The sequence below is a fragment of the Hypanus sabinus genome, chromosome 16 (assembly GCF_030144855.1).
Source record: "Hypanus sabinus isolate sHypSab1 chromosome 16, sHypSab1.hap1, whole genome shotgun sequence".
Lineage (NCBI taxonomy): Eukaryota > Metazoa > Chordata > Chondrichthyes > Myliobatiformes > Dasyatidae > Hypanus > Hypanus sabinus.
The window spans coordinates 16,302,156-16,326,759 of NC_082721.1; the positions used below are offsets into that span (position 1 = coordinate 16,302,156).

The following is a 24,604-nucleotide window of genomic DNA, read 5'->3' on the forward strand; positions in this document are numbered from 1 at the left end:
TCCCATCCCTACCCTGCTATCTCCCCAGAGGCAGCTGATCCTGGTCAGGACCGAGGAAGGCGATGGGCCACGGACGCACACCACGCTGCTGCACACGCCAGCTCCAACTGCAAGGATGGCGGTTAACCCAACTGCTGGCATGAAACTTCGCCCCACGACTGACTCACACAGCCACACACTGCGTCCACCAGATTTCCATCAGCCGTACCTTGAGGTGCGTCAGCAGCACAGCTCTGAAATAACAAGCTTTGCTGATAAGATTACAAGTCAGTGCCTCGAGACTGCAGTCTGTGGCAGGTAACTGCTTTGCCACCTATGACCTGCTTCCTGTTACGGGCAATTAGCTTCTCTGAATGAATTCTGATCTGTCTCCCCGGGCCCACACATACCTTCAGGAGGTGCTGCTTTTCACAAAGCAGTAAACAGCTGCCGGGTGACACTAGCCAAGCCTCACTGAACTTGTTCGTCCACGTTCTTAACCAATTTTAATGAAATACATATCCTTTACAAGCTCACCCTCCTTGCATTCCATCGCAGACTGCACTAACCCCAGGTGTTAACCCTGGAGAAACTGACCCGTCTGTTAGCTACTGGGGCAAGACAACCGCTCTTCCTCCCCTTCTCTGAAGGAAAGGAAAAGTGACCGCGGTTCTGGCAGCAGACAATTACTGTGTGCATAAGCGTGATGCCTGCTGCAGTCAAATATCTGGGTAACACTTTCCCTCAAGGTTTTTGATTTAATTATGGCCTTTACAGTGAGGGCCTTGAAGGGAACTGGTTCCCATGGAAACAGCAGAGCCTGCACCTTCAGGAGAGGTACAAGGGCAGGCCTGCTGTCATACACCCTTTCATCCGGTGGCCCTCCTTTGAATCATGTTTTAACAAAGGGGTCTGTTATAATTGAACAGAACAACAAGACAGAAACAGGCCCTTCGGCCCACTAAGTCAACCATAATGGCAGTTCAAACTAATCCCAGCTGCTGACATATGGCTTGAATTCCTCCATTCCATACCTGTTCACATGCCCTTCCAAATTCCTCTTAAACTTTGCTATTATGTCAGCTTCCATTACTTCCCCTGAGGCGGTGTTAACCATCAACCCCCTCCCACCAAGAGGACAGAGAGCCCTTGTCCAGGTACACTTTATACTGCTGCTCTTGAGACTTGCTCTAAAGCCAGGCTCCTTTCCTGGGTTGACAACTGTGGTAAGCATACCCCTGGATCATCTCCCACCTCCCCATTTATGGAGCTTAATCATCCACCACCTGCACTTTAAGAACCACGAAAACATACCCGATCAAAGAACTGTATTTCACACTAAATCACTGCGATGCTATGCTGTGGTTTAACATTCTCGCTCAAAGGCTCCAGCCAAATCCTGGAGAATTGGTAACCTTAGCCTTCAAGGCACCAACAGCAGAAGCAAACTGTTTTTTTTAACTATTTCAGTTGCCCTTTCCAGTGAGAATGAACTCGGACCTCATCATAGCTGTGCGCGCATGTTGTTCCTGGGCAAAATATTGCACAGCACAAGATTTCTGCACACACAGGTCATTACAAATTAGAAGCAACTTTGGTGAAGAGCTTTCTAACTGATTGCATCACCATCTGGTACGGAGGCACCAATGCCCAGCATTGGAAAAGCTGCAGAGGGTCATAGACTCAGCCAGCTCTATCATGGGCACTAGCCTCCCTAGCTTTGACAACACCTTCAAAATCCAACGCTCAAAAAGGTGACAGCCATCATTAATTGCTTAAATAACAAGCAACAAGATCTGATCAGCCAGCCAGTTATTTACTTATTTACTTTATTGCTTGCCAACCAACTGAAATTAGACATTGCTAACAAAAGCATTTTATTTTTTTAAAATGCGATATAATGTGGAATAGACCTTTCCAGTCCTTTGAGCCACGCTGTCCAGCAATCTTATCTCCTCCACACCCAAATTTAAAAGCCCAATCACGGGACGAATTACAATGATCAATTTACCTTCCAATCGGTACATCTTTGGACTGGGAGGAAACCAGAGCACCGGGAGGAAACCCACATGGTTACAGAGAGAACGTAAAAACTCCTTAAAGGCAGCAGCGGGAATTGAACCCAGGCCACCTGTACTCCAAAGTGTTCTGCTAACCACTACGCTACCGTGCCAGTCGCTTGTGTTTAACAGTAGATTTACAGTGCCATGAGTCTGTCAGCCATCCAATGCATCGTGACTGATTGTGTGACTCGTCGACTTACACTACCCACCACCTTCCCACCCCCCGCTCCCATTTCCTAGATTTCCTGCCAATAAATTAATCTCAGCCACAATGACAGGGTACCTACATCCCTTAAAGAACCTTAAATATTTACAGGCCCCTGTGTATGGAAACATCTCCCCAGTTGAGTTGCATAAAAGCCAAACTGTGTCTTGAAACAATGATCCTGGGTTCTTGATTTTCCAGTGGAAATGGAAAGTGGAAAATGGAAAAAATGGAAACAGCCATTTTTCATCTACTCTGTCAATGTTTTTCAGTCTTTTCTGTCTCAGGGACCAGTTTCTGATTTCCTAACCAACCAAAAACCGAGGTCAACCTTGCTGAGTTGCTTATTTCCACATACCAGTGATTCACCCTGAGAGGGAACAGACTCCGAGTCAAGGAGAGGCTCCGTGTGAAGACAGACCACTCAGCCACCGAGTACACTCAAGCATCAACCACTACACTCTTATCTACTCCCTGTCCCAGATTCTATCACGCTGGAGGTCTACACACTTTAGTGGTGGCCTATTAAACCAATTGACCCTCACATATTTGGGATGCAGGAGGAAACTAGAGCCCTCGGAAGAAACCCATCTGATTAGAATAGGAATACGTACACTCCTATTATAATAGGCAGCACTTGAGGTGAGGGTTGAACCTGGTCTCTGGCACTGTGTGGCAGCAGTACCACTAGCAGTAAGCACTGCAGGGCATTGTGGAGGCCTTTATTATTTATTTTTATATAGAGATACGGCATAAAATAAAGAGTTCTGGCCCAATGAACTGTACCGCCCAGCACCCCACCTATTTAACACCAGCTTAAACACAGGACAATTTACAATGACCAATTACCCTACTAGTCAGTACGGCTTTGGACAGCGGGAAGAAACCGAAGCACCTGGAGGAAACACGCGCATTCACGGGGAAAAATTACAAATTCATTACAGAGAACAGCTTAACTCCGAAGCCCCCAAGCTGTAATCATACTGTGCAAAATTGTCCAGTTACAATAGCCTCCTCAGGTCATGGCAGCGTAGCAGCTTGGGGCGTCAAGAGTTCAACTCCGCTGTCCCCGTGAATGTATGAGTTTCCTCCAGGTGCTACGCTCGAGGAGGCTGTCGTAAATGGACAATTTTTCCACCTTCCTGCCGCTCACTCAACAGAAAATTCCAGAAGTGGGTTCAGAATACAGCTAAATGCAATCCAAATATAGCCACTGGGTCTCTGCACTCAGCGTGTCACCTAAAACTCGGACAAACCTCTAGAGATTCAAAGTGGAGAGTGTCCTGACAGGTTGCACCACGGCCTGGTACGTAAACACCAATATCCAAGAACAGGGGTCCTCAACCTTTTTTGCACCGCGGACTGGTATTGATATTGACAATATTCTTGCGGACCGGCTGACCGGTGATGTGGGGGGGTTTAATCATGACTGGAATATAGGTGATAAGTCAACTAAGTCATTTATAAGTGGCTAATACACTCAAATTTGTTTCTAAAAGGATTTATCTAACAAATTTAATATTAAACACACAGCGCATATTTTCCCTGTATGAACATGATATCATTACAACACAACAATATCACTGAATCATTGGGAGCCCTGGGCTTGTTTCCCTGCAACAGGACAGTCCTATCAAGGGGTGATGGGAGACAGTGATACTCAAAGGGGGTTCCTTGTGTCCAGTCTATTCCGCAATTTAGTTTTCTTTGCGTTCATTGCAGAAAAGCCCGCTTCGCAGAGATATGTTGGAAATGGAAGCAACGTTTTCAGTGCTTTTGTGGCTGTCTCAGGGTATTCAGCTTTGACTTTGATCCAGAATGCCGGCAGAGATGTTACGTCAAACATACTTTTCAGCCCACCATCACCTGCAAGCTCGAGGAGCTGATCTTCTTCCCGCGCTGACATGGATGACCCGTGGGTCATGACCTCGCGAGTGTTCAAGTTCCAACAGTGGGCGTGAGAGGGAATGAGGAAAGGTGCAGATGACTCCTATCATTTCATATCACCAAGTCATATCGTTTCCTCGCGTTCCGGTAGCACATGCTTTGCGGCCCAGTGGTTGGGGACCACTGACCAAGAACAGTAAAAGCCTACAGAAAGTGGGGGATGCGGCCCAATGCGAAGTCCCCCCCCCCCCCCACCACCGCAGAGCACATCTACAAGGAGCGCTACCACAAGAAAACAGTATTTATCATCAAAGGTCCCCACCATCCAGGCCATGCCCTTCTCTGCTGATGCCATCTGAGGCCTCAGGTCTCACACCATCAGGCTCAGGAACAGCTACTACCCTTCACCCACCAAGCTCCTGAACCAGTGTGGATAACTTCACTCACCTCAACTCTGAACTGCTTTCAACAGCTTTACAACACAAGCTTTCAGTATTATTGATTTTACTTTTGTGTGTATTTGCACAGTTACCTTCTTTTCCACATTTGTCAGCCTTTTGTGCGCAGTTTCTCATTCATTTCTCTTGTATTCCTCTATTCTGCTGTGAGTGCTTGCAAGAAAATGAATCTCAAGGTAGAACTGTATTCGGTTTGACATGTACGGACTTTGATAATAAATCCACTTTGTCCTTGTTTTTGTGCACACGGCAACGTGCGCTTTGGAGCTGGTGGGGACAGCTGAGGCATAAACCCTGGATCAACCGCCACCAACTAGTGCCAAGTGGGAAAACAAAACAGTTGCCGGTTCCAAACTGCGGTTTGATCTCATCTGTCTGAATGCATTTTGTTTCCAGCGTGATCCTGTATTGATTCTGTCAGATAACCATCAGGCTGATACTGTAATAAAAACCCAGGAGCTGTGAAGAATTAAACACTGCCGTTGAAGTTTATATTAGTCTCGGCACAGATAAGAGTAGGAGTGACCTGGTGCTTTGTGCTTGAGATTTGTCTCGTACCCTCCCTCCCTCTTCGTCTGCTCACTTACTGGTACCAATTCATTTTCAATGCAAACGACTGAAACTCAGCTTGTATTTTTCAGTGTGACAAAATGAGACCTCTTTGGCATGCAAACCTCACGTCACCTCGGGCTAATTGCATCCACATTTTTTGCTTGTCAAATAAAGCTAATCCATATCAGCTTTTAACCACTGTTCATTTGCTGCATGTTCCCATCACCGCTCGGCCGTCGCGGATGTAAGCTTTACCACACTGCTCCCCGCCCGCGACACATGTCAAAACATGGCCCGGATTCTGCTCTCAGGCTGGGCTGGATCGAGCGCAACAAAAACAACCTGCATTTGTGTAGCGTCATTCAAAGACAGAAACCGCCCCTGAAGCTTCGGTTAACATGCAAATCCTGCACCAAGCCTTTTAGGGTGGGCGCCAAAAAAAAATACAAGCTTGGAGTGGGAGAGAGACAAAGTTGTAGGGAAAGGCACCTCAGGAGTGTGGGAGCAAATCTGAAAGTAACCAGAATCAGATTTAATATCACCAGCATATGTCCTGAAACTTGTCTTTGTACAATGCAATACATAATAGAAAAATGTGAACTACAGTAAGTATATATATATATATATATATAAATAATAGCTAAATAAGTAGTGCAAAAATAGAAATAAAAAAGTACGAGTTCATGGATTCAATGCCCATTCAGAAGTCAGATGACAGAGGGGAAGAAGTTGTTCCTCCTTCCTGATGATAGTAATGAGAACAAGGCTTAACCTAGGTAACGACAGTCCTTAATGACAGATGCCACCTTTTTCAGGCATCGCTCCACAAAGATGCCCTGGATACCACTGAAGCTGGTGCCCACGATGGAGCTTACTACATTTGCCATTCTCTGCAGCTTATTTCAATCCTGTGCAGTAGCAACACCCATACCAGAAGCTAGTGTAGCCAGTTAGAATGCTCTCCATGGTACATCTGTAGAAAATTTGCAAGAATACCAAAGCTTCTCAAATTCTTAATGATGTATAGCCACTGACATGCCTTCTTTGTAGCTGCATCAATACGTTGGGTCCAGGGTGGATCCTGGCAAGGGTACTGCCATTAATAAAATTTTTTTCAGTATTAATTTTATGTCTTTACAATGCACTGTTACTACAAAACAACAAATTTCACCTCATAAAAACAGTGATAATAAACCCGTTTGTGAATAAGCCCAGTTGTATGTGAGACTTGATTTGGAGAAGGTGTCTATTTCATGGAGTGACAGGGCTGGAGGACATTAAAAACCCTTTAGAGGCAGAAAGCAATAAGGGGTGTAAGTAAAGAGAAACTTTTCCCTAGAGCAGAGCTGTCTAAAACTACAGAGGCTTAGCTTTAAGGTAAGGGGGAACAGACTGAGAGGGAGATCTGAAGTATAAGAAAATAGAAATGCAGATGCTGGAAATCTGAGGAAAAAAATAGAAAACTACAGAAACGCTCAGCTGGTCAGGAAGCATCTAGGGAAGGAGGAACAGTTCATGCTTACTTTCTCCTTCGACACACACTGTCTGACATACTGGATGTTTTGCATATTTTGATTTAATTTTCTACTCAGAAGGATATTGGGATCTGGAATGCAGTGGTGGAGGAGTCGGGTCCTCCCACTGGTATCTTGACAAGCACCTGAACCATTAGAAGGCTACAGGCCAAATGTTGGCAAACTGGGTGCTTGCTTTATTTTCAGACTATCACGGAAGGACAGTCACAGCTTTTATTTATGTATTCAGAGGTACGGCATAGAATAGGCCCCTCTGCACCTTTGAACCGTGCCACCCCAGCAACCCCCAACAACTCCGATTCAACCCTACCCTAACCTAATCATGGGAGAATCTACAATCACCAATTAACCTGCCTAGTAAGTCTTTAGATGTATGGGTTTCCAAGGGAAAATGCACACATTCCTTGGGAAGGACGTATAGAGACTCCTTACAGAGGACGCCGGAGTTGAACTCCGAACTCTGATGCCCTAAGCTGTAATAGCGTTGCGCTGAACCGCTACCGTGGTGCCCTGTTCACCTACAGAGAGCCTCGTTGCCTTGACCTTCTGTTCCCCAGATCTCTATCAGCATAATTTTGGCAAGGCATGCAGCAGCCACAGCATGAGCATAACAATACATGTTTGTTCAGCAACTGAGCTACCTTTTAACTTCCTTATAACTCAACCATTTAAAAAGTTTCCACAAAAATAACATTAAGCCTTGTTTGGCCTTCAGAAAGATTAAATTACTGCATTCTTAAACCATTCCAATAATCTATTTGGCACCTTTCCTCCAGAAAAGGTAACCTGACAGAGAGGTGAAAGGTCACCACCTGTGCAGCACTCACAAAATACAATAAAGCTGAGGGTCATGGGGGACAGCATGATGGAATATTATTGCTTTGGTATGACATCCCACTGACCCAGCACAGATATTTTACTTCTTGAAGTTCCATTGTTTTTTTGTACAAAGTCACTTAACCCTTTTTTGTCCAGAATCCTGTGTGCGACTTGCAGCTTCCTCTGCATGTCCTCATTGTGGGATGAACTGAGGTCGTAAAAAAACAATACAGAATACAGTGCTGCAGCTACACAGAAAGTGCAAAGACCTCGGCACCATAGACTGGGAGATCAAGAAACCGTCTCTAGCATATGAAAGGTCTGTTCAAAAGTCTGATGACAGTGTGATACAAACTGTTCTCAAGCCTCATGGAGCGTGCATTCATGTATCTTGTGTCCAATATGTTGCTATGCAACTGGTTTTTGTCAGAGATATAGAGCTATATAGCACAGAAACAAGTATTCAGCCCAAATCATCCACACCGATGAAGTTGCCTGCCCGAGCCAGTCCCATTTGTGTATATTTGTCCACATCTTTTCTATCCATGTATCTGTTCAATGGCTTTTAAATATTGTAATCGGACCCACCTCTACTTCCTCTGCCAGCTTATCCCATATCATCTCACCGCATCAAGATACAGATGTGATCAAGGCCCAAGTTATTTCCTTCTCTACTGAGGTGTTGGGTAGGGCGTTGGTAGGGCCACTCTGTGAGGATGTTCTTTGAAGGCTAGAACATAGATTGGGTTTATGGGTTGGCTGTAATCTGGAGATTATGGCCCTTGGCACATATATTGATACCATGGCGAGGATGTGGATGCAGTGAAGATACAGGAAAGTAATTCACTTGCCTGCTGCTTTTGCTGACAAGTGCCATATTGCGAAGACCATAAGAACATAAGAATATAGGTGCAGGAGAAAGTCGTTTATATACCCTCAAGCCACTCAATATGACAATGGCTCATCTACACTACCTTCGAAGTAATAGACATAAAATGCCGGAGGAACTCGTTCAGGCAGCATCTATGGAAATGTATAAACAGTCAATGCTTCAGGCTGAAACCCTTCTTAAAGTCCAAGAAGGAAAGGGGAATATGCCTGAATTAAAAGGTGGCAAGTGGGAAGAGAAGGAGACTAGCTAGAAGGTGATAGGTGAAGGCAGGTGGGTGGGAAAGGTCAAGGGCTGGAGAAGAAGGAATCTGATAGGAGAGAAGAGTGGACCAGAGGAGAAAAGGAAGGAGTGGTCGCAGGGGGAAGTGATAGGTAGCTAAATAGTAAGGTTCAAAGTTTCATTTTATTATCAAAGCATGTACGCAGAATACAACTCCGAGATTTGTCTTCTCCAGATAGCCGTAAAACACAGAAAAACCATGGAAGTCATTGCAAGAAAAGACATCAACCGCCCCCCACACACAAAAAAAAGAATCAAAACTCGCAAACCCCAAACTCCCAACAACCCCCCCCCCCACAAACAAAGGCTAATGGATCGCCCACCTGCCAAATTGACAAGAAGAAAGAAAACACAGAAAAACTAAAGGAGACAAATATAAACTACAGTCCCACACAGATCAAGTATGTCTCAGAATCTTGAAATCATCAGCATCGAGGAGAGCAACAGCTTGAACTCAGTCCTTCTGTGGGGCCTTCATCTGTCAGATATCAGAGTCAGAAATAGATGTGGTGGGGGGAGGGGGAAATTGCCATCAAATTCCTTGCTCCATCTTCCCCCAAGAACAGCCAATGGACAAGTGCTCCAAGTTTTCCCAAGAACCACCACTCAGTAATGAATATCTTCCTGTATACCCTAATGCATAAATTACACTGGAGGGGAGGAAGATCCCAATAAGAAGTATCTAGTCAAATATTCCAAGTGATGCAAAACCAAACCTGTTTACTGTTGTCCTTCAAAGCTGGAAAAAAATAAACCTGAACACAACAGTATTATACAACTGAATTTTCAGACAATGACCTCATGACACTAGCATTTAGATTGTAAGAAAATATGGTCGGCTACATGCCAGACTGCAGGATTTCCAAGTAAATATGTGCTTCTTGTCATGTTTTCCAAGCCTTGTGGCAGTCCTGAAGCATTTCATAGTGAATAAATTATGTTAAGTGTTGTCATCATGTTATTTAGTCTAGTAGAAGGCAGCTGTCGATCCCAGAGGATCATGGGTTTGCACCTCTGGTGAACTGTGTCCTCTCCAGGGTGCAAGCCTGGGTGGGAAGATTTGAAGAAACGGCTATTGAGCATGCAGTAGACTCCCCCTCTCAAAGTCACTAACGTAGTCCAAGGGAAGGGCAAGCGCCGATACAGCTTGGCACCAGAGTCATCGCAGAGGTTGCCAGAGTGAAGTTGTAAACAACATCAAACTGCCTGAGGGACCCTGGCTCCGGATTTTGTCCTCGGGGTTTACTCCTGAAACTTTTCCCATGGGTGGGTATGGCTGCAAGGCAGCAGATATGTAGTCTAACGTGACACAATGTCAAGGTGCTGAAGCAGCGACCAAATCGCAGACCAAAGTACTGTGCGCACTGTGATATTAACTGAGTAGCAAATCCAGAGAGGCAATAAAGTCGGCGTCAAAGTTCGGGTGAAGATCAAAAATTCCAGAGAAACTCGAAAAACCAGAATCAGGAAGCAGGCAGAGGCAATACTCAGACAGACAGAACTCAATTACAAATCCTGGAAAGGCTCAGGAAAACACACTGGCACAATCTGGCAGCAAACAGGGGAAAACACAGGACTGAAATACACCGAGCAATAAACAGAGAGGCAGATGATAGGTGGAGCACAATGAGACACAGGTAATAATGAGAAGCAGGTGAGAGATGGAGTAATCAGTAATGCAGGGCAGGAGAATACGAGGAGCAGGGACAGGAGCACATAGCAATACAAAACCTCAGAATGATGACTGGGGGAAACATAAAAGGACAGAGTTCAACTGGAGGTACTGACACACAATAAATAATGCCCTTTTTTTGAGGCCCTCCATTGGTCGGGGTCAACAGAAATGCTATCTAATGCAAAACAGCACCAAACCCTTTACCAGAATATTTTCCAAATAAGCATGACTTTGAGGACACATAGGCTGGTCAAAGGTTCTGCAAGTTCTGAGGAATGCCTTAAAGAAGGGGAGAGAGTGGCAAGGTACAAGGAAGAGATTCCCATGACTGTCAGAAATCACATTAAAAACTGAAAAGATGCATTCTGCGGTCAAGAACAGTGCAGTCATTCAACAGATGAGGCCCCAAATAATCAGCAGCATGGGCAGGATCTGTGGAGAAAAAGAACTCATTCCTTTTACATCCAAACATCTTCTGGGTGTAAATCTGACTAAGTGTTCATTTTCTGCACCATCATTCATACCAATAACGTCCAACACCATTCAACGACAACAATCAATTCGCTGCAGAAATTCATGGGGGGCGGCGGCAGGAGGGAAGGGGGAAGAAATTATCAGTGTTAAGTTGAAACATTTGTCAAGATCAGGGTAATCAGACTGTTTGCTACTTCAGATTCCAGCACCTGCAGTCTCTTGGGTCTTCACTGGACCAGGCAATGCCCTGCTGAGTGGGCTGGTTCAAGCGTGGGCAGTATATTGACCACTAGTTGGCACCCACTGGGCCATACCTTAGTGACAATCCAAATCTTCACCCGTAAGTGAAATACTTCACTCAGTGTGGAATGAACTGCCAGTGGAAGTGGTAGATGCTGGTTCAGTTGTAACACTGAAGGGAACTTCAGATCGGTACATGAATGGGAGAGCTTGGGAGGGTATCGTCCAGGTGCAGGTGAATAGGACCATTCAGAAAACTGGAGGGGGGGGTGCGTGGGGGGGAGAGATGGAGAGATGGGGGAGAGGAAAACCATTTCATGTTTTATAACTCCAAAACTCAAAAAGCAATTGAAAGGCAAACAAGAGAGCCAGGAATGCGAGTCTAACTTCATTTTTACTTTGAGAGATGTGCAAATATGACATGGTATGACGTATGCCATTCACGTACTTTTACACATAAATAGCAATGCATTATGTAATCAACAAAGAAAGCAATCAAAATATATATTTACAATATATCTCAAATAGTATTTAAATATTAAACAAACAACACTCCTCCCTGCTTATCAATAGAGAATGCATCTTAGCTATCTACACAGTATACTATCTAATGCAACTGCTATACATACGTCCTCAATCCACAGCGGAGTAAATTTTAAATTGCCCCATTCAGGCCTGAAGATTTAATCACTGTGGATGTTTTCTACTCTAGTGGAATATCATCTTTCCTGGCCCCAGGGGATCAAACTGCTCAGCAGAGAAATGGAGCACAGAGCGAGTTCGCAAATCTGGTGGAAGCAAAGGATGCTGGGAATGGCAAGGGTAGAGCCCTGCCGGAGGAGTGTGGGGCAGTGGCGGAGAAGGAGAAGGGGTTGGTGCTGGTGTAGGTACACCCAGCCCTGAGACATCAAGCAAGCTAACTTGATTCTAAGCAAATGTCTCTCTGGTGCTTGCCACTCCCTCCCCTCACCCTTCCCTTTTTTCCAACCATAATTCCCTCTCCCTGCCCCTTCCCTCTCTCATAGAGACCCATATCAGAATCAGGTTTATCACCATTCACATATGTCATGAAATTTGTCTTTTGTGGTAGCAGCACAGAGCAATACATAAAATTACTACAGTATTGTGCAGAAGTCTTAGGCACCCTAACTATATATATGTGCCAAAGACTTTTGCAAAGTACTCTATTAAATACACAGCAAGTATTTTTTGAGGTAACAACTCCTGTTGTAAATTTTCAGAATCAGAATCAGGTTTATTATCACCGGCATGTAATGTGAAATTTGTTAACTTAGCAGCAGCAGTTCAATGCAATAAATAATATAGGAAAAAAATAATAATTAAGTAAACCAATTACAGTATCCGTATATTGAATAGATTAAAAATTATGCAAAAACAGAAATAATATATATTTAAAAAGTCCAACCCAACTACATTTTCTATATGAGGAGGCCCAGTGGCAGCCTGTCCTATGGTTGGAGCCATTTCTCTATATGAGAGGGTGGGTGAGTGGGGCAGGGCTGGTTTTGTTATTGTCTTGTTTGGTTCAGCTATTCTCGCTGTTGCTGCTGCTTGTGTTATTCTGCTGAGCACTGTGGGACGGAATCTGTGGCGACACTTGTGGGCTGCCCCCTGCATATCCTTGGGCGTGTTGGTTGTTAATGCAAATGATGCATTTCACCCTATGTTTTGATGTACACATGATAAGTATATTTTCCCACACATCTGTAGGCAGTTACTGAAGTAAGTTCCTCTATATTTTAATTAAGGTCTTTAATAGGCTACCAGTACCCAGTTATAATACAAGTTCCACTCTTGGAACTTCCTACCTCGCACACTGGGAACACCTTCACTATAAAGATTTTGTGGTTGATGAGGCAGTGCATATCAATAAATGCTGACCCTTGATCCAGAAAAAAAAAGAATAGATAAAAATGCTCAGAACCTTTGTCCTCAGTCACTCTTGTACACGGCAGGCTGCACAGGCTTTGCAGAAGCTCTCACCATGTTCATCTTTCAACCTTATTCCACTTTACCACACAGCAGAGTTTGTGGTTTGTGCAGCTATCTGTGAGGACGGGAGATCTATGTGAAAACTGAACACTCAGCATCGGCCAGCAAACTCCAACCCAACGACGGCAGCCGCAGCTTCCGTTTAACATCCTGGCTGACAGCCGACCGCAGCACAGCGCACAGGGCTCTCCAGACCTCGCTGCACGAAAATGCTGCCGCTTTGAAACTGCAGAGCCAACGGCTTTGACTGGCACCCCAGAGCTGCTCTGACCATCCACGCTGCAGGTACAAAATGTACTATACCACCAGCCAAAGCCACAACTACCACAATGGACAGCAGGGGATTCAGATGTTTGGGAAGCTTCCTGTAGACACTCCCTCAAATCATACGCCATCCCAACTTGGGAAATATATCACCACTCCTCCATTAGAACATAGAACAATGTAGCACGATACAGGCCCCTGAGCCCACAATGCTGTGCCAACCCTTTAACCTACATTTAGATCAATCTAACCTCCTGCCCCACATTGCCCGCCATATTTTGATCATCCACATCTATCTAAGAATCTCTTAAATCTCCCTCGTGCATCTACCTCCACCACTGGTAATGCATTCTATGCACCCACCACTCTGTGTAAAAAAAAACTTTACATCTGACATGTTCTCCATACTTTCTTCCAACTATCTTCGAATTATACCTCCACATATTATCCTTTTCTGTCCTGGGAAAAAATCTCTGTCTCTCATCATCTTATACACTTCAATCAAGTCAACTCACATCCTCCTCTGCTCCAATGAATATAGCCCTCGCTCACTCAAACTATTCTCGTGAAACATCCAGACAAATGAAGCAACCTGGTAAATTTTCCCTCTCTAAAGCTTAAAGCTTCCACATCCTTCCTATAATGGGGTGATCAAGTGAGGTCCGACCAGGGTTTTATGGAGTTGCAACATTACCTTGCTCTTGAACTCACATTATGTTGGGTCTAAATCCTACCACTCCCTAGCCAAAAGCGCTTTGAAGGTACATTTACTCTGACTGCAGTAGACAAAGTTGACTCATCCTAAACACAAGACATTCTGCAGATGCGGGAACACCACTCCCAGAGTCAATTTAATTCATCACCACCCTCTCAGAGCGTTTAGTGATGGATAATAAATATTGGCCTTACCAGTGACACCCAAGTCCTGAGAATTTTTTGAACAGTTATTTTCTTAGAGATGTAGTACTGTAATAGGAATGTCTAGGTCCAACGAGGCCCCACCCATGTGACCTATGAAACTACTAACCCGTACATCTGTGGAAAGGAGGAGGAAACCAGAGCACCTGCAGGAAGCACACGCAGTCACAGGGGGAGAATGTACAAACTCCTACAGACAGTGGCAGAATTGAACCCGGGTTGCTGGTGTTGTAATAGCATTTTGCTGACCACTACACCACTGTGCCGCCCACAAATAAATCTTTTCCCATTCTTTGTACGTACTTCCCTCCCTGCCCTCTTCTTTCCCAAGGGAACATGCTGGAATACCACTCAACAGGCGCAAACTTGTCTTGTGGGTGCATGTGTGGGCCTCTGTCCCGTGATGGGCATATTGCGTCATCCCCATATGAGGGCATGAGCACTTCGCGGGCAAACCCGCTCCTGTGCACTCTCAGCAAAGTGGCATGAACAAATTCATGGATTACCTCAGAGGCACTGACTCGAAACACCTCCACTCATTCCTCCAGCTATCTTGCCAACCCAGCACATCTTGGACAATGGAGCAATCACGCATTGTACAAAGGGGTTGTGCATCTGTCAAACATCAGATCATTAAACCACAAACTGCTCCCTCTGCCTGCTTAAATTTCCCTTCAATATCAGTGGTTTGGTGCTTTGCCAATATGCTAAGAGCTTAGCTATGCTATAGATTTTTGTTTGAAAAGATATTGAAGATTTCCTGGCCACAGCTGAAAGTGCAAACACACTGGATGGAGTTCCATGGCCGCCAGCTTTCTCTCAGTACCTTAAGCCCCCTACTGATGTCTGATTCAAGGGAATGCTGATGAGTCTGTTGACCCATCTAGTCTAGGACTGGGATAGAAAAAGTCAGTATCAATAAAAACATTCCCATCAAAATGCAGGCTTTTTCCAGTTGTGGAAAATCAAGGTTTTCCCTCCACTACGTCCAATTCATTTGGATAGTCGCACAAGGGCAGGAGTCACGCACGCACCACGATGATTTAATGTCCTGATGTTTAGACAGATGCATGATCCCTTTGTACAATGCATGATTGCTCCACTTTCCAAGATGTGATTTCCACACCTTAACAAATGAATCAAGATAGCTGGGAGGGGAGTAAAGTGAAGTTATTTTAAGTAAGTGAGGTAATCCATGAACTGCTGTGGGTCAAAGTCCCACAACTTCCTAACTATTCACACAATGGCAGCACCCTCAGCTTCTCCGACTTCTGTTCAGGTAAATAGCACAGCGCCATCTTCTTAGATCATTTAGGGATGGGTATTAAATGGGCACCATGCCAGCTCTGCCCACATCCTGTGAAACAATAAAGAAATCTCTAATGTAAGCTGGCAAACCAAAGACATGCATCATGCTGAAAGTGCATACCCATTGAGTCAAAGGAGCTACTGCTCATAGTTAGGAAAACAATCAGCAGTAGTATGTCAGGTTTAGCCAGAAATACATTCCAGTCATTCTGTGGGTGTTTTATCGTCTCATAACATTTTACGTTGTTTCAAGCACTACTTCAACACACTGTTTTGTCACTGGAATTCAGGCAGCAGGGGGATGTTTAGATTAGAATGTGACAGGCCAGCAGTGACGTGTTCCAATCAAACCCACCCTGATTTGCATGATGTTCAACAGCCCCCTTAAATCATGGCTTGAACAACATGGCCTGTTGCTGACCCAAGGTTAGAACAAAGCCTCAGGCTTCTCCATAATCCACGCTGCTCTGAGGTCCCCTGAGAAGTGAGCCGTCCAAACAGGTGAATCATTTAAAAGAGGTCTGCATCGGCTTTCAAGAATGATAAAATGAGTCCCCAAAATCTCGAGCACAAATCTGTCATGATCATATCCGTGTCTCCAAAATCTTACAAAATCCTGCAGGATGTAAAACAATCCCACTGGATTTTAATAATAAAAACAGACTATAAACCATAAAAACATAAATAATAGAACTCAGCTTTGAAAGTGCTCATGAGAGACAGAAGCACACTAGTTCCATAAAATTCTAATTTTAATGATGTCTTCAAAACTGGGCTTTGCTACTGTATTTTTGCCAATGGCTAAAAGCATAATCCTTCAGCATCTTTGGAATTTTTAAGAAAGCTCATCTTCCTGTTGATTACTTTTACAACATTTTATTAAGCTTTTTATCAGCAGTGTTGGCATGTACAGATGAATTTCAGTTTGGTGGAGGCGGACACTGAGGAAAACAGAAATTAGTGATGACTAAACATTAGAAAGTCTGCAAATGCTGGAAATCCAATGCAACACACAAAAAGTGCTGGAGGAACTCAGCGGGCCAGGCAGCGTCTATGGAAAAGAATAAAGAGTCAATGTTTCAAGCCGAGACCCTTCTTCAGGGCTGCATGAGAAGAAGGAAGATGCCAGAGGTGGGGAGAGGGGAAAGAGGTTGGCTGGAAGGTGATTGGTGAATCCAGGTGGGTGGGAAGGATGAAGGGCTGAAGAGGGCTGATGTTTATTGTTACAATTAGTGTTCTAAGGATTTGCTAAGTATGCCTTCAGAAGTAGAACCCCTGGGTTGTATGTGGTGACATGAATGCACTTTGATAATGAATTTTACTTTGAACCTAGAGAAGAAAGAATCTGATAAGGAGGAGAGTGGACCATAGGAGAAAGGGAAGGACGAGGAGAACCAGGGGAAGAAATAGGCAAGTGATAAGAAGCAAAAGGTTAGAGAGGGGAATAGAGGAGATGGGGGGGGGGGGGGGGGGGGAATTTTTTACCAGATGGAGAAATTGATATTCATGCCATCAGGTTGGAGGGTACCCAGATGAAATCTTAGGTGTTGCTCCTCCAACCAAGGGTGGCCTATCTTGGCACTTGAGGAGCCCATGGATTGACATGTTGGAATGGGAATGGGAATCCAAATTAAAATGTCTGGCCTCAGGGAAGTCCAGCTTGTGGTGGATGGTACGGAGGTGCTTAACGAAGCAGTCCCCATTTGGCTCTCACCAGCTGCATCGGGAGCACCGGACACAATACATGACCCCAGCAGATTTGCAGGAGAAGAGTTGCTTCGCAGGGGAGGACAGTTTGGGGCCCTGAATGGAGGTGAGAAGCTGGTGTAGGGGCAGATGATGTGACATTATCAGAAAAAAAATGATGGGAAATGACTACTTCAGCAGGGTATATGTCTGCAGGATCTTTAGAGAAAGGGTTCCCAACCTGGGGTCCATAGACGCCTTGCTTAATGGTATTGGTCCATCGCATGAAACAAGTTGTTAACCCCTCCTTTAGAGGGAAACAATACTTCCTGATGACATCACTAGAGGAAATAATGGATGGAAAATGACTCAGTCAAGTCATAATAGATATTTCATTTGAATTGAATTAAAAGATAAGCATTATTGCTTGCTGTGTGCTCTGTTATGTGATGCAGGTGATCATTGTCTTTCCATGACCATGATTGTTTTGGCAATGTTTGTACAGAAAAATATCTAATTTTTCTTCTAGGCAGTGCCTTTACAAGATGGGTGACCCTGGCCATTATCAATATTCTTCAGAGATTGTCTGCCTGCCATCAGTGGCCGCATAGCCAGGAGTTGTGATATACACTGGCTGTCAGACAGCCATCACCCACCTGTCCCCATGGCTTCATATGACCCTGATTGGGGGGTAGGCAAGATGCTACACCTCACCCAAGGGTGACCTGCAGGTGATTGACAGGAAGGAGAGGCATACACCCGTTTTGGTAGAGACGTATCTCCACCCCTTCGGCAATAGATGAAAAAAATGCAGTCTATGTGGGAGAGGAGGGTTAAATTGATCTTAGAATAAGTTAAAAGCGTGCATAACACCACTGGCTGAATAGCCCGTATTATGCCATTCTATGTTCAACGTGTTGTTTCTATCAATGACCAACACAATCCGAGGGTAGCCTGCAAGTGCTGCCATGCTTCCGACGCCAACAAAGTACGCCCACGGCTTACTATCCCTTACCGGTACGCCTTTGGGATGTGTGAGGGATCTGGACCACGCGGCAGAAAACCACGTAGTCACAGGGAGAACAGACAAATTCATAACAGACAGCGGCAGGAACTGTACCCCACACACCGGTAAAGTGTTAAGCTCGTCACTATGCTACGGTGCCAGCCGGCATCTCAAATGATTCCTATAACAGCACACAAAGGTGGTCCATCTTCCAGCAATCCTAAATCAAATGCCTGGTCTGTCAGCTGCCTATTTATATGTGTATACAACAGGTATTTTGCAGAGTTTTGGTTTTGCACGCCATGCAAATGAAAAACAAATGCAGTGTGCATGTGGCATATCCTAATTTATAAAACATGCATAATTATCAATTTGAATATTTAATCATGGGTGCCAAGGCAAACGGAATAGGTCAGCCCATGGGTTAGACCACCAAGGTGACATCATAGACTGCTTTTAATTATCCCCGCACCCCTGGGTTAGACAGAGAGAAAGGTCAGGAGAGATTCGTTCTATAGCACGCCATTGTCCGGGGACATCCACACCCAAACAGTGGGAGGAAAATAGATCAAACTGAGCTGTTCCCCTAAGTCAATAAATTACCATTTACTGTCCGTGCATCTTCCACGCTGCTTCAAATGGTATGTGACAGGAGGACAAGACCTCTTCATTGACGCTCAGCAACACCCATTAGAATTGAAACTCTGCTGAATAGCTTCCACTTGGAAGAGTTATAGATCTGTAGAACTTTCACAGCACAGAGGAACATCCTGCCGATCGAGTCCAGCCTGCTCCAGTTGCAGCAAGCTCAGAAATGCCAATCACTCTGCTCTTCGCCCATAGTCTTGCAAATTTTTCTTTCGCGAGTATTACACAGACCCCTTTCTAAGGCTCGGATCATGATCCTCATGGGGCAAGACTGCTTTTCTTTATGCTTCTGCACCGCCTGCCTAAAACCTTCAAATATGCATTCCTTAAAAATGTGCTAAGGAGAATATCTTCCTACCATTTAGTCAGTCATAGAAAGATGCAGCATATTATCAGGTCCTTTGGCCCATCAACTGCTTACTTACTCTCGTCCTACATTAATCCCGTTGTTTTTATTCCCCCGATATTCTTGTCCCTAACCTAACCCAGCCATCATTACATCCACCTAAAGCAAATCACTCAACCCTATTTGCGTTAAAAAAAACAGGCACCGCTTTTCCAGGCTAAAATTGTAATCAAAATATCTTGTTTCTGGAATTATTAGAGGCATCGCTTCAGTACTCTTGCTTAATGTCTTCCTACACTTGTTGAGCATGGCAACCAGAATACCGAGTAAATACCCCTCCCTTCCAGACTTGCATGAGGGATTCCCCGGTGTGGAGGTCTCCATTTTGTATTCACAACAGGCACAAAATGGCCCACAGCGCTGGCTGAATTAGAACAAAATAGGGCCAGTGTGTAACCAAGGCAACAGACACGGACACACTGAGTATCAAACAGTACTCACTTTGTAAACAGATTAGGATCAGTCTATAATAGAAAGAGCTTATTATAGAGTAATTACAGCCTAACAACTGGGCAGGATGTCCTGAAAGAAGGGTCTAAATTGAATGCTCAACCTATAGTTTTCGACTTTCAAAGATAAACATTGAAAAGAAAGGAAAACTATCTCTTTTTCCGATCTCTCCACACCCAAGAAATGGGGAAAGCTGCTTTGTAACTATATCATTCTTAACTAGGAACAGTGTTAGCGAACACTGGACAGGGGAACACCATGCTTTTAGGAGTCATCTGGACACAGATTTTTTTTGAACTTGCAAAGCGTTCACAGTGAATTATCTTCTTCCCCCCCCCCCCCCGAGTAATATAATGCAGAAACCTTAAAATAAACGGGAGAGACATTTTGCTGTGTGTTTAATGTTTCAGTATTATTGTAAATATATTGCTACAAAACATAACACATTTGATTCCCTAACCCTATTTTTTTAGTACTTTTTTTAAGCCAAGTAAAACTAGGTGTTGAATTGCCTATTCGACAACAACAGGCCTCGCACCAGAGTGCAGACCTTTCCTGAAGTCTGAGTGGTGAATTGTGATCCAGAGTGACTGACAGCTTCCTTTATTCGGGAGGCATCTCTTCTTTCACTGCACAATTCACCCCCAGAGATACAGGGCCAGTCCAAGAGCTTAGAGGTGGAAGGAATATACAGAGATTTCACAGATGGTCAGCAACCTTCTCGTTCCCGAAATAGGGCAAAAAAAAAGGCTATTCCTGGGAACATTACAGCAGATGCAAGGGACGGGAAATTAGCCAGCAAATTTTGGGATAACAGCCAGACTTTGCCTTCCCTATTCAGAATCAGGTCACCAGATGTACGGTACAGCAGGGGAACAATAAAACCAGCCCTATTGCTCATTTTGCAAGCCAGCTATCAATTATTAGGGTGGCACATGGTTTTCCTGTCAACCTTAGTCCCTTTTGGTATCTAGGGTGGATAATGACAAACAACTAAACTCTGACCACTAAGAATATAATGATACACTTCAATACATCTCAGAAGAATTGTATTGTCTTGCACAATTCTGATTATTAATGCATATTGAATGTGTATATAAATAGGAATCTATCAATAGATTAAATTTTTCATATGATGCACATTTCCTGTAAATGTCTTAATTACTTGCATAACACTCTCCTGCCATACCTTGAAACTTCCCTGCTCATTACACAGTTACATTAGTTCCCGTAATAGTGGCCTCCTGTGATTAGAGAAGCACAAGAAAAGTAGGAGGCGGTAGGCAACATTGCCTCTCTAAACTGCCTCATAAAAGAATAGAATCATGGCTGATATGCCCCAGGGCTTCAGCTCCACATAGCCCACAATTCAAAATCATTCCAAAACTGATCCAGCTTCTCTTTAAACGTTTCCAATGATTCAGCTACCACCCCACCCCAGGGTAAAGAATTCCAGAGATTCGCCATCATCTTTGAGAAGAAATTCTTAATCCACGTCAGTTTTCGATGATTGTCCTCTTATCCTGTCATGATCTTCCCTTCCCACTGGGAGAAGTACTTCTATATCTACCCTGCTGTAACCCCTGAACACTATTATAGCTCGGAGTGTTCTGGAGTTAGTGGTTCAATTCCACTGCTGTTCTGTATGGAGTCTGCATGTCCATCCTACACAATGCATGGGTTTTCCCCCAGATGCCCTGGTTTTCACACACCACACCCCAGAGGCCAACGACGTACCGAGTAGATTAATTGATCATTGTAAAATGCCCCGTGATTAGGTTAGGGTTAATCGAATTTGTCGGGGATTGTGCAGCCTGACTCGGAGGATCTCCTCTGGGGCGCTAAATAAAATAAAAAGATCACCAAAAACTTCTGAACTCCAAAAAAAACAGATGAGTTCTTTCTGCCATCATCAGAGAGATTAGCTTTATTTGTCACAGGTACAGTACGTCAAAACGTACGGTGAAATGCAAATCAGTGCAGCTGAGCAGCCCACAAGCACTGTCACACTTCCAGCGCCATTAATATCATGCCTGCTCTCACTATTCCTACTGTACATCCTCAAAATGGAAAAGGAAACCGGAACACTTAGAGGAAACCCACATGGTCATGGGGAGAACATACAAACTCCTTACAGACAGACGCGGGAATTGAACCCCCAATATTACAACTGGCCCTGCAGAGAGAATGTCCTAACTATTGTGCTATCGTGCCCCCAGGAATTTGCCAAATGAATTCCTCCTGGACCGCCTCCAACGTTAGTGTTTCCTTTCTTGAATATGAGGGCCAAAACTTTGCATTATATTCTGATTGTGATTGCACTAACACTCTGTACGACTGTAACAATGTGTCACTATTTCTAAACTTTAATCCTCTTGCAAGAGAAGGTGGTTAGCATAGGTACTGCCTAATTGCCATTATGCATATTGTTTAGCAAGCAGAATTGGATCATAGGTTCACCGTTTGAAACTTTGATTTTACTATCGTCCTACACCAGGACCAGTGGAAAAATGGGTGCTTGGTGTTTGAGACAGGGATGTGAAATTGTGGAATGATTGTGACCAGCTGTCTCCAGGTTAATGAGAACTGTAGCAGACAGTACATGAAACTACAGGGGAAGTGCTTGGGGTTTTGCTGGGTAAGGTGGCAACTTAGGTGAAAGAGCTTAAATTTCCCACTGCTGCAAACATGTCATCTGGTCACTTACGGGAGAGTTGTCAAAGTTATCAAAAATAAATATCGCACCATTGAAACTTAGCGAATACTGAGAGGCCTGGATAGAGTGGATATGGACATGGACAGGATGCTTCCATTTGTGGGAGAGTCTAGAGCCAAGAGCGTGGAACAAGCTCCCAGAGGAAATGGTGGATGCAGGTTCGATTGCAAAATTTAAGAGACATTTGGATAAGTACATTGATGAGAGGGATATGGAGAGCCACAGCCTGGATGCAAACTAGGCAGAATAATACTTCAGCACAGACTAGAGAGGATGAAAGGCCTGCTTCTGTGCTATACTGCTTTCTGACTCAATGACCGAAAGAGATAATCTTGCAGGTGACGAAAAGCTGGGGTGGAGAGCATCTTAAGGACTGATGAATAAACTGGAGATTGGGGGAGGGGGGGTGGATTTACGAATGGAATTCCAAAACTCAGCGCCTCCACAGGTAAAGAGAGCACGATTTACCCCAGGAATGGGCAAGTGACTGGAAATGGAGGAGAATCACCTGTGAGAGTTCGCAGGGTTAGATGTGATTGCTGACATTGAAGGAATTGAACATTAAATTCAAAATTTTAAAAGCTGTGTTGCTTACCCATGAGCAACGTAATTGGCAAATTCAGATGTGAAGGCGGACCTGAACATGGTGCACATTTGGACCTTAAGTCACTCTGGGCGACAAAAAACTTGGAGGACTGGTAGTGTTAAAAATTTTATGCAATCTAAAAGTATAGGAATAGAAACCTATTAATATATTAAAATACCTTCATATAATCTGTACTTCCAGTAAATGTAACACTTCCCAAAAAATGTCCCTGAACTATTTTGGAATGTGTCTGCATCCAATGAAGAACCACTGATAAATGAAAAATCCGACAGAAGCCTTGTCTTGTCTTGTCCTTACTGCACCAACTGCCATCACTGGGCTATAAACGTGCAGGAGCAGTGTGTGGTTAAGTGCCTTGCTCAAGGACACACACACACACTACCTCGGCTGAGGCTCGAACTAACGACCTTCAGATCGCTAGCCCAAAGCCTTAACCACTTGGCCACGCACCAAGACGTGTGGAGCTGTCCAACACATCTGCCTCAACAGACCCCAGGCCCAATATGACCATGAGACCATTGTCTGTGTGGCGTGTGGCCAAATGGTTAAGGTGTCGGTCTAGAGATCTGAAGGTCGCTAGTTCGAGCCTTAGCTGAGACAGCATGTTGTCTTGAGCAGGGCACTTAACCACACATTGCTCTGCGACGACACCGGTGCCAAGCTGTATGGGTTCTAATGCCCTTCCCTTGGACAACATCGGTGGCGTGGAGAGGGGAGACTTGCAGCTTGGACAACTGCAGGTCTTCCATACGAACTTGCCCAGGCCTCAGTCATCAGATGACCATGAGATATAGGAGTCGAATTAGGCCATTTGGCCCATTGAGTCTACTCTGCATGAGACATACAAGAGATATACGTGCAATATACAAGAGATCCTTATATTATATTATATTACTTGTTTTCCTTGCTACTATTGAAAGCGCTGCTGACCAATGTTCAGGCTGGTTGATTCATCACAGTTATCAACAAGTGTATTACCATCATTGACTGTGTTGCGACCACCTCCGTCACTATTTGGTTTCCCACCGCCTCCTTCCTCTCCAAGTTCAGGTTCAGCAATGCTGCACTCAGCAGAGACAATCACTGGCTACAGACATAAAAAAAGATCTGTTCCTTGCCAGGGCAAAGAGTTGAAAAATCACTGCTGATTCCACGCACCCTAGCAGTCACCTAGTCAACAAGTTATTCACTTGTCACCTCCGAAGCTTCTTTCCTATAGCTGTCTCGCTGCTCACAAAACTCACTCAGGTGTAATACACTAACTGTCCCTGCACAACATCTATTAAATGGTCTTTCCTGTTCTCCTTGTTCTGTTGATAATTATTTAATCTGTTCATAAGTTTGACTATTGACATTTGTGCATGTGACCATTCTGCTAATTGTTGATTGCTCACGGCCGTTTGCACTGGTGTCTTGTAAATTGTTGGTTGCCTTTGTGTTGTCTGTCATGGTATTGTCCCGCATTTTCTGCTTGGCACTGAATCACAATCAATTAAGGTATATTTCACATACTGGCAAGAAAGT

General features: G+C 44.4%; 1 protein-coding gene across 8 annotated transcripts in view; it reads right to left on the bottom strand.

Moving 5' to 3' along the window:
- LOC132406030 (transducin-like enhancer protein 4) overlaps positions 1-24,604 on the bottom strand; it is a 248,613-nt gene that overhangs the window by 85,884 nt on the left and 138,125 nt on the right. The window contains exon 1 of one of the 8 annotated variants that reach the window (XM_059991190.1): positions 13-164. The exons of the other annotated variants lie outside the window; for them this stretch is intronic. Coding sequence (XP_059847173.1) covers positions 13-141 — 129 coding nt within the window. The 5' untranslated portion in view covers positions 142-164. Of the gene's footprint in view, positions 1-12; positions 165-24,604 lie in introns of those variants that run through there. 8 annotated transcript variants of the gene reach the window in all.